Source organism: Melanostigma gelatinosum (genome assembly GCF_949748355.1).
Source record: "Melanostigma gelatinosum genome assembly, chromosome: 10".
Classification (NCBI taxonomy): domain Eukaryota; kingdom Metazoa; phylum Chordata; class Actinopteri; order Perciformes; family Zoarcidae; genus Melanostigma; species Melanostigma gelatinosum.
Window position 1 is genome coordinate 17,783,702 of NC_136643.1, and position 10,901 is coordinate 17,794,602.

General features: G+C 47.0%; 1 protein-coding gene across 2 annotated transcripts; it reads right to left on the reverse strand.

The window, feature by feature from the left end:
- Positions 1–766: 766 nt before the first annotated feature.
- Positions 767–9,413, reverse strand: map3k13 (mitogen-activated protein kinase kinase kinase 13). Of its 2 annotated transcripts, none has more exons than XM_079276886.1 (13): positions 9,318–9,413; positions 8,143–8,326; positions 7,835–8,026; positions 7,066–7,224; positions 6,778–6,936; positions 6,502–6,610; positions 6,189–6,298; positions 5,914–6,030; positions 5,279–5,422; positions 4,241–4,994; positions 4,065–4,135; positions 3,125–3,416; positions 767–2,999 (listed from the first exon to the last, which is right to left on the reverse strand). In XM_079276886.1, exons 2-13 carry the CDS (start codon positions 8,322–8,324, stop codon positions 2,898–2,900), a joined length of 2,391 nt encoding a protein of 796 aa, XP_079133012.1. In that variant the 5' UTR covers positions 8,325–8,326; positions 9,318–9,413; the 3' UTR covers positions 767–2,897. The 2 variants fall into 2 exon arrangements, with proteins under 2 accessions (XP_079133012.1, XP_079133011.1); XM_079276885.1 differs by having other exon boundaries at positions 3,110–3,416.
- Between the last annotated feature and the right edge of the window lie 1,488 nt (positions 9,414–10,901).

Here is a 10,901-nt window from a genome sequence, read left to right on the forward strand (position 1 = left end):
TTGGGTTTCATATTATTGTTGTATAAAACTTTAGCACTATGGCTCCTGTGGCTTCTAAAATACACGTGAAACAGGCATGAACTTCTAAAACTCAATGAGTCTATAAATGACTCCAACTTAGAAGAGAAGAGACGGACCACAGTGTGTCGGGTACAGTACATCAGCATTTATTCCATGCAGTAGTTTGCTCTGATTTTATTCTCCCAGATACCCATTCCACTGTACACTGGATAATACAGGAAACTGACAGGATTGGTTGATCGTAATGCCATTCAACAGGAAACAGGGAGTTGGAAATGAGAGTAACAAAGAAACAGATGTCAATGGATGAGGCAATGTGATGTCTACAGTTGGAGACAATTTCACCGAATTGCAGATGTCAGTATCTGGTATTTTTATTACAAATGAGAGGAAGGGATCTCTGCAGAAGTACAGAAATCAGCATCATGCCTTCAGCCTTAACGTCTCCGCTGCGTCAGAGCACTAGCTGGATTTTGGCTGTACTAGTGATTCCTTATAGTGCCTGACATTGATAATCAAAGTCTGCCAATTCAATACTTCATCATCTCCATGACGAATGGTCCCCTGCAGGGTCACACAGACAAAAAAATTATGCCAATGAAATGCAATGCTTTTGTTCTCCCATACAAATACTGTCCTCATCCCCCCCCCACCCCCCCGAGTCATTGTGCTTCCTTTAAATAATACTATTCAGGAGAAATCATAGATCATGACATTTCTAAAGCTACCTGAAACCTTACCAGTCATTCACAATAAATTAATTCAATAATCACGTAGGCCAGCTACAAAGAAAAAAACAAGAATTAAATAAAAACTTTACAACAATCAAAACTTCACAGGATATATGCCAGAAAGACAATGCTATTAACAGCTTGATCGGATGACCCAGTTATTACAATACACTAGGTTATTTCACACGTATGTAAACAGAGTGGGAGGCTCGGGGAAAGGCAGCAGCTGCTTTCAGTATCAGGTGTAAGCCTTTTCAAGCGAAGAGCAATTGATCCATCGGTACAGTTTTAGATTCACCTTGTGCTGTTCGGTCCTCCAGACTCACACCCTCCTGCAGTGTTCAATACTGACGTAATACAGATGAAAGAATGTCCTGCTCATTTTCAACCAATCGGGGGGGGGGCCTCATCATCAGTGACGGAAGGCTCCGTCAGAGCTGTGCGAGACGTCATAGGGAGGAGAACAGATTACAGTACATTTACAGATGTTTATATACAGGAGTAAGTTACTCTGAGATGAGGTTGTTGAAAACCAAGAGCATGCTTTATTGCTCTGTGGCCGTGTCTCTGGCTTTTATTCCTAACTTCAGAATCTCAGCCGAGCTGACATCTTGACATCGTTATCGTTCAATTCAACCTTGGCTGGCTATTTTTTTTTTTTTTGGATGACAAACACTCAAATAGGGCTCAAAATAAAGCTCTCACAGGTGCAGTATCCCCTTTCAAAGATGACAAGACAAAGTAGTTGTGTTGCTGGGATTCGAAGGGTTTGGAGCCGGGGACATTTATACGACACAAGCAAAGTCATTGTAACTTTCCCCATCTAGTGGCTGTTGATATATTGCTCCTGATCTCAATCAGCAACTTAAAACCTGAGCATCAAACCCCCCCCCCCCCCCCCCCCAAAAAAGGCGAATTCATGACATTTTAAAAACTAGCGTCGATAACAACCTGTTGAACACGTGCTGCTCTCCTACAGCCACCGGCCACCGTTCAGTGTCTAGCCAGCTAGACGCCTCAGATCCTGAGCAAGGAAACTTCTCACCTGAGCGCCAACCTACATTATTGCGGTTTGTATTCACTACAGCACAAAAAAAACGAGTATTATTTTTGGACATTGCGTTATCAGCCAGTAGAAACCACCCTGCTAGAAAATGATAAACGCTGCACCTTCGTGATTTTAAGAAATGGGCTACTGCACCTGGATTTCAACTAAAACGCTCTACGTCTCTACATAACATTAATGTCTTCTTACAGCAATAAACATCTGTAAGACTTGTCTCCTGTATGGTCCATATTATGTGCCACTCAAAGAAGATTCCTATACGTACAATAATTGGTCCAGTCCAGTTTCTCACAGTCCTCGAACAATCCTGAGATGAGACTTGAAACTGTAATGTCTAATGGAGGGGAAGGGGTTTTGTGTTCTCACACACACACTTTCTAGAAAGGAAGGGAGTCCGGGTTGCGAGGCAAGACGTTCATGCTGGTGTTCACGCTGTTTTAAAATAAGCTCCCTGTTCCCCCCTCACCCCGGTGGGGGTGGGATGGGAGGTGGTGGAGGGTTAGGGGAACAGGGATCTGCACTGTAAACTCATGATAAAGCAGGTTGATCTTACTTTAGTAAGAGTGGGGGGGGGTCTAAAATAATAAGATGCTGAGAGCAATGATCAAAAGGCTTGTAGTGACACTTCTTGTCTGCGTCAGTCACCTGAGAGACCAAATATATAACACGTCAACACATCCTCCTCATCATCATCATCCTCACAACACACACTTAGCCCATGCTCGGTTTAAAAAGTTTTTTTCTCTCTGAATGATCAGAGAATTTACTGATTTTCCTTCGAAACTCAGACAAAAATAAATTATGAATGTTACACAATCTACTGTACATTATCATTCAAAAGGGGGAATCCCTGCCATGGGTTTGCCTGGACGCTGTGCAACAGGAGGAGGGGAAATGAGGGATTATGAAGGGTGGTTTTGGGGGAGGTTCTGGGAGAGATTGCATGGGGGGGATTTGCTATAAGGAGCTTTGTTTACAATGTCGTCCTCTTATTGCTGTATTTTCTGCAAGGCTGAGCGGGACACGATGGCCTCCAGGCAAAAACAGAGCCAAGCCCTCGGGGGGGGGGGGGGGGGGGTTCACCATGTGGAAGGAGCCCCAGCTTTGTTGTTTCTGATGGTGGCATCGGAGCACTCCGCTTCTGATGTATCACAGTCTGAATCCCCAAACTGTAGTGGATTCTGGGAGAAAAATGAGAGTAAAAAAAGACGGATTCAGTGTCGATTGTAGTATTTGATCATCACTAGCAGGGCTAAGATACAAAGCGCTAACACGACGGGACCACACACACATCCGCAGTATGGACCTCGTAGCTGTGTTCGTCGGAGCACAGTTTTCCCAGTGAGATCTGGGTCTTCACCCGGCGCACAGCGCACTCCTTGTCAGAGAGGCCATCTGACTGGGTGGAGATGTCGATGGGGATGTCCGGCGTGTGCGACAGCAGCTCATCCAGATGTTCCTCCTGACTGGTGCTCAGCCTCTCCAGGGGCCCGCTGTGGGAGTGGTCACTGGTGTTTCCCTCCTCTCCGTCAGACACCGACAGGTTCTCTGAGCTGAATGTGGAGTAGGACTGGAAGCTGCTCATACAGCGATGAGGTCTGTGAGGGTGCAGAGGAATTCAATTTCAGTGTTACAGACTATAATGATTATTTTGGGTTCTGATGAAACAGTGTTGGAGCACAGTTAAGGTCAAAGTGGCAAACTTAAAGCTAGGACGGGCAGTTTTCTGGAAAGAATTTGAAAATACAGCCCTTATCATGCAGCTCTCCCCCCTCTGTCCTAAGCCCCTCCCACCAAAAGAGAACAGGTGTATGCTCACACTGAACACAGTAACCTGTAAGAGCACAAGTTATTCAGGTCAAACTTCATTCCGATCATGATTGTGAGCCGGATGCCGTTATATAGCGGCAGTTTTATGAGCTTTACTGCTTCGCAGTGTAGGCAGTCGTTGCCAATGCTGGAATAGAAACCTTTTCTGCAGGATATTCCGCCATTGAATCAGGCTTTCACCTTCTGAAGAGACGTGCACGCACATTTGCATTTGTAAAACAGCCAATAGGAACGCCCTCTCTCTGACATGACTTTTGTGTTTTATCTTCTCAGCTGTCAGTTGAGTCTTCATCTCGGTTGCTCTGCTTGACCAAAGTCTACCGTCAAAAGCATCTCTGCTTACCGGACAACCGCGGGCTTGCCCAACGATGACCAAAAGAAACTGCCGACCCCAGCTTTAATGAATTGTAACTTACCTCGGTCTCCTTGGAAACTCCACTTCACTGTCAACCTCACCCTCTTCCTCCTCAGATGACTCGTCACCACCCTGTAAGAGAAGCAATTGCAGCTGTTAATCAATCATCTTTCACAGTTTTCTTAACACAAACGCGTACTAAAGACCAAACGATGGAAGGCTACCAGCTTTGCTCACCTTCCTGAGAGGTCTGAGAGTGCGGGGCAGTGCAGTGAGCAGGGTGCGAGTGCGCTGGGACGCCTCTTGTTCTTGTGGCTGAGCCTTCTTTGTGGCCTCTCCGACTGAGGCTCGATCTTTGCTGGGAGCCCCCAAAGAAGATGCGGTGCCTTCCTGGGTGTTGAGCAGAGAGTAGCGGGGCAACTCTGGATGGCTTGATGCAGGAGGGGTCTCCTGACAGTGTAGGCAGCCAGGGAAGGGGTGAGCCTGGCAGCAGGGACACAAAGCACCAGCACTAGCACCTGGAACAGGATTGGAGCTGGCGGACAAAGTCCGCTGTCGCGTGTCTGCATCCACAGCGGTGGATATGAGGTCGGGGCTGAATCCAGAAACGCGGCGCTGGAGGTGGTCTGTCTGCGGGCTACGGAGGGGAGCGGCGGGGCCGAAGTAGCGCAGGTTGTTGGCACAGTTGACAACGGCCATCTCCCGGCCCTTTAAGGGGAGGAAGGGCCCCTCGGTTTGTGGGTGGTGGTGGTGGTGATGGAGGAACGGCTGCTCCTGGAGAGACCGGGTGTCTTCTAATGCCCCAGCAAGAGGCTTCAGCAGCCCGGGGAACTCGCTGTGGCTTCCTTTACTGTTGGCCCGGCGGTGACGGGGCTTGCTTCGGTAGCGGGCTTTGCCGGGAGGCGTGGACACCTTCGGGCTGGCTGATAGAGGTGAAGGGGAGGGGAGTGGGTCGAGGCTGGGGATGCCATCAGAACGAAGCAAGTCGGGTCTGAAAGAGATGAATTAGAGAACATTAACATAATGTATCAAAATCTATTTATTCTCCCCAACACGTCTTCTAATCACACAACTGGCTTTACCAGAACATCTCGTAGTTCATACTACTTCACTCAGAATTGTCACTTATTTAATAGATATGAATCCTCTAGAATCTAGAGGATTCATATCTAGAGTCTAGATGAACCTGAAAATGCTAATTGACGTACAGCAGCCGAAACAGGAAATTGAAATCTTTTCTTTTACAATTAGCTGTTCAGTTGCTACGATTCAGACCTTTTAGTGGGGGGCATCCCCGGTTTGTGGGACATGCTTCCTTTCTTCTTGATGAGCTTCTCTACAGCGTTGGTCCTGACGATGGGTCTGACAAGGTGACGCTTATAGGTCCCTGGATATTTCTTCTCCACTGCCTGCTCTCTCCTACAGGGACGGCAGAATTATTCTGGAGTTAAATTATGGTGAAAAGACTCCAAACTCTGGTAGACAGAAATCAAATAAGGCGTACAAATCTATATAAATGTATCTGAAACCAAAACAGATGATCTTACTTTGAATTTGACTTTCTATTTTAATTACATCTTTCTTTCTTTTTTCGTGGGAAAGTAAGACATATGCAGGAATTATTCAGAAGAGGAAGGAAATGCCATTCCCAAGCAAAGATAAGTAATATTCTAAGAGGTTTAAAAACGCCCGACTGAGCGTGACCTGAAACAATGACTTTTTATTCTGTTCTCCTCACGAGCTGCATAGTCGGTCAGTTGTCTTGCCAGCCATTGTGATCATTTAAAATGTCAAAAATGACTGGAAATGCCTTTTATAAAGAGGAAATGGTAGTACACACACACAAGTAAGGAGCAGGACAGCAGTGAAGCCAGCTGATGACTACTGTGCTAAAGGATTTATTCACATACTTCATGAGTTCCTTCTCCCGGACCTCCAGCTGCAGCATGATGGCACTGAGCTCCATGTAGAGGTTGTTGGCTCTCTCCAGCTTCCGCTCATAGTGCTCCCGGATGTCCAGTGCGTGCCTGAGGGTTTGAGAAATGCAGACAAATATTAATCTCCAACAACTTCTGCTTCAATTTCATAAAACTACATAATTAACACAAAGAAATAGATACATGCTAAACATACTAGTCATTTACTATAGTTGACTTTTCTTGTAAATATCTCCTTTCTTACACACCTGAGTTCATCCCGCCTGCGTCGGATCAGCTCCTCGTCCAGCCTGTGGATACAGGTGCCTTCACTTTTGATCTTCTCGAAATGTTTCTTCACTTCCTCTCTCCATTCTGACTGTAATGCGGATGGACAAAAAGCTGACAATCCACTCTCAAACACAAAAGACATCAAATGACTTAAACGCACACTTGTACCTCGAAGAACAATGTCATCTAGAACAAGTAAATACTGTCGAAGGCTGAACTACACTCAGGGTTGGTGCATATCAAGAATAGAGAGCCTTGTGACTTATTGGGTTTTGCAGCAACAGCGCTGACCTGAGACTTGAAGTAGGTCTCCTGAGGAGCTCCCAGGACATCAGCAGAGGCAATGTCGAGGTGTAGGAGGATCTGACGAAACGAAGGCCTATTCCTGGGCTTGCTTTGCCTGCAATCAGCAAATAACAGAGAAAGATATGATTAAATGAGAATGCTCAGAATGTTCTTTTAGGCAAACCTTTGTGGTGCATTTGTTAACGCAGCATAAAACCTTTTTAACAGCAATATTCTAACAGATGTGCTGGTGCTAACGTAGAATATGTGATCCGCCGTCACCATGTTTGTTTCATGAGGATTTTGAAGCCATCCGGGCAGGTTGAGGGGACAGGAAGGTGAAGACTGTTGCTGCCAACACCCCAGATGATGGCGGAGGAGTCCACATCTTTGTAGGGAACCTCTACGGTCAGAAGTTCCCAAAGCACAACTCCAAACGACCTTAAACAGAAAAGCAAGTCAGAAGACTCTCAGAATATTAGACTTCTATCTAAGATATATACTGACACAGCTGAACACTGCCCGAATGTCTTTCTTATTTCTTAAAATAAAAGTCATTTCAGTACTCACCAGATGTCCACTTTTTCAGACACAGGCTCATTTCTTATCACTTCCGGGGCCATCCAGGCCACCGTACCTGCAAATGACATCTTTGTACTTTTGTCACTGAGCTCTTTGGACGTTCCAAAGTCGGAGATTTTCACAGTGTCGTTGTAGGTGACCAAAACACTGAAGACAGACACAAACAGAAATCACACAGACTTGTTAGCAGACTTCTCTTCTACACGTTTATGGCAGTCCTATAATAATCTGCATCAACCGCACAGTACATTCTAGCGCTATTATAAAAAAAACTCTTTCATACTGAAGCCAAGGAGTGTCAGGCTGACATTAATCCATGCCCGATGACCTGGGTTGAACCATCCTGACCAATAGATTGCAGTTAAACTGTTACTGGAGCACATTTCTGCATCTGAAACACCCCATTAGCCGAATGAGAGTGACCTTTCCAGTACATTCAGCCTGCTGCCATTCTGCTGACTAACAGTGTTTGGCCCTGCAGCAGCACGATGATATTGATTAGAGAAACTAGAGGTCTACAGTGTGCCCAGGATGAGACCGGAGGAGCAGGATGACACCGGACACGGTCTTACGTCAAGGCCACTCGCGTTTAATTCTGAGGACGGCATTTGAATGTCAGATGACTGAGAGCTGAAAAGGATGAATTGTTGCTGCTGCTGTGGGCCGATCAGACCGCAGCAGCCGTGGGTTGCTGCGTAACAGACTGTCAATTGTGAATGAGGCTCCTGCTCAATACCAGGAAAAAGAGGACACTCACTTGGGAGACTTGAGATCTCTGTGAATGATCTTGTGCAGGTGAAGGTAGTTCATGCCGCTGGCGATGCCTGTGGCCCAGTCCACCAGCATCCTGGGGGTCACTTTCCTCCCCGCCCTCAGCACCTCGTACAGCTGGCCCTGGGCACAGTACTCCATGATGATGCAGTAACAAGGCGCCTGGGTGCACACACCCCTATAAAAATGGACAAAACACACTTGTGTTTAAAGCTGTGCACATCAGAGCTCCAGCAGCGGAAAAGAACCGGACAACATCAGGTCACATGCAAGACCGAGTGGTGGCAGACTCACTTGAAGCTGATGATATTTGGATGCTTGAGTTTTCGCAGAGGTTTGATGTCCGTCTCCTTCTGCTCACGCACCTTCTTGATGGCCACCTCCTCGGAGCGGAACTTGCCTAAGAAGACGGCTCCCTGTGCACCGCTGCCCAGCCACTGCAACTCGGAAATCTCCTCAAATGGCACCTCCCACATGTCTGGAAACATACAAATGAAAAGTTAAAAGTTTTATATCGAGGCTTTTTGAACTGTACACAATACAGCAATATTATTTGTCACGTTTGCTCTTTAGAGGAATAGTTCAACATTTTTAGAAATACGCTTAGTCGCGTTCTTTCTGAGAGTTTGGTGAGTAGATTCGTCAACATAGTGTGTGTGTGTGTGTGTGTGTGTGTGTGTGTGTGTGTGTGTGTGTGTGTGTGTGTGTGTGTGTGTGTGTGTGTGTGTGTGTGTTTGAGAGCAGGGAAGAGAAGGTGGACTATTGTACACAATGTTTCTGTAAGTTATTCATAACTTACTCCGGAAGCTTTGATGCTTCGAACAATCCGGTACAGCCCTAATCCAGAGTGAATAAAATCCACCTACCAGAACAGCTAAAGCTCACTCACATCAACAACTTATATCTTGTTTGTTTATTCCCTAAAAACTCAAGTGCAATGACCGTGACGACAAAAAAAACAACTATCTATCTTCTATCTTGAGGAAAAAACACAACACTTTCAAAATAAATGTCGTGTACTTTAAGCTTTGTAAAACTATCTTCATGTAAACACAGTAGCTCAGAGAAAAACACAACATGGTTTACACTAGATGTTATATTTTATAGCCATACTGAGCAAAAAATAACGCCCTGTTGTGCTCAACTGCTAAAACTCTCCCACAGTGAGTCATACGCTGTTCCGTCCTCGTTATGTGGTTTTGAAACCAGCGTACAGGAGAAGCTATGCTGCCCACTACATGTGGACACGAGCGGACCCACAACGAGACCCAGCCCTGTTCTGTCTGACCGGGACTGGATCCTGCAGCGTCTCTGTGAAGGCAGCCCTGCAGCAAGGTGAGTCTACCTTAACCATGACCTCAATTCAAACGGACAGCTGTCCAGCTTCCCCTACAACACCAATATGGAATTGAACAGCGGCGCATTTAGTGTCCGTAATTGATTCCAGGAAGATAAAAGCCAGAACTAACCTTGCTGTTGCAGCTTGTATTCTGTCGAGTACGTCTTCCCTATGATGTTCCAGACAGGCCGAAGGCAACCGAACAGCCCCTCTAAGAACCCGCCCGACCCGGGCCCCGCTCTCTGGAAGTGCAGCTTGATGTCATCGGGGTGATGGTGGTGGCTCTGCCTCCCCTCTTCACTGTGCTCCACGGGACAGTCCCCTTCTCCCGTCTGCTCCTCCATCCCACTGCCACATCCGCAGTGCTCACAGGGGGCCGGCGATCTAGCCTCCTCGTGGTCCTGCTCCTGCAGCTGGAGCACGCTGTTGTCGAAGTGCCCGCCCTCGCTCCGCGTCGAGTCCACACTCAAGGCTGTGTTCGGGGGACTCAGGACCCCCAGTACGGAGTCCTCGTCCTGGCCAGGCGTCTGCGGCGTCTGCGGCGTCTGCGGCGTCTGCGGCGTCTGCGGCGTCTGCAGCGTCTCCAGCGTCTGCAGGGGAACGGGCAGGTGTGTCGGCGGCGGAAGGTCTGTGATAATCTGAGGAGGTAAGTTGGACGGAGGGCCCTGAGGAGGCTGAGGTTGGGAGTTTGGCGAGTTTGATTTCTTCACGGTGTCCCCGACCACGGTGTGTTTGAGCTCCTCCTTGAGCTTTCCCACCAGCAGACTGGGGCAGGAGGTCCACGAGAGCACCTCAGGGGAGCTGCCCATGGTGTCGTGCATGTGCATGGGCTTCCCAGTGATAACGAGTGGAGGCGCGTCCTAACACACCGGCTTGTCTTCTGAATGTTGAAAATCACCTACAGACAGAAAAGAGAGAGACAGGTTATCTTTAACAAAGTCCGTGGGAGATAAAATGCAGATTAAAATAAAAAAAGCTGATCCATTTGGATGATTGTAGATACATCAGAGATACAACATGGACAGGATTGTAGCTGGTGCCACGGGGCCCTATTACTTCCACAAAGAGAAATGCAATCCTCTCATTTCCTCTCATAGATCTGGGATTGAGAGAGCTTACATTAATGATGATTATTTTTAACTATGGAGTGCAAACACTGCAGGGCGGAGGAGGTCAGAAATATCCGATAGGCTTTAAAATCAGAGCACAAAGACAGAGTTGCTGAACGAAAGACGTCGCTGGGTTACGTAGATAAAAAATAATGTGATTCTGGGAAAATTCTGGGTTCAACTAAACCAATCACACACACACACACACACACACACACACAACCGGGGCTTTACCGTGTTCTCGGTGAAGCAGTAACAGCAGAGCAGGGATTAAAAGTCTTGCTGTGTATTCGGACCGCTGAGAGCAAAACATCTGGCACGCACGGCCCATTCTCACTGCTTACCCAGCAGCAACGGCTACAGCCACCCCAGGCCGACAGCCAGCAGCAGAACAAACACACTGGTTCAGTCACTTTAATTCAAATTATTGATGGGGCATATTAGTCCACCTATTACCTTTCTCTGAGCTATTAATTGCATCTCAAGTTTCTCACAAACCCCGTCACAAAGCAGTTTCTAAAAACTGTTTTTGAAGACATGCCCTTAGAGATCCAATCAAGTTTGAAGGGGCAGCAGAGGGTGAGGGACACACAGTGAGGGAGATA

Excerpts from the sequence above, each read along its gene's own strand:
- map3k13 (XM_079276885.1), bottom strand. The coding sequence starts at position 8,324 with ATGTGGGAGGTGCCATTTGAGGAGATTTCCGAGTTGCAGTGGCTGGGC. Across the intron at positions 6,611-6,777 it reads ATCCTCATGAAACAAACATG|GCAAAGCAAGCCCAGGAATA; the intron begins GTGACGGCGGAT and ends TGCTGATTGCAG. Across the intron at positions 6,031-6,188 it reads CGCAGGCGGGATGAACTCAG|GCACGCACTGGACATCCGGG; the intron begins GTGTGTAAGAAA and ends TCAAACCCTCAG.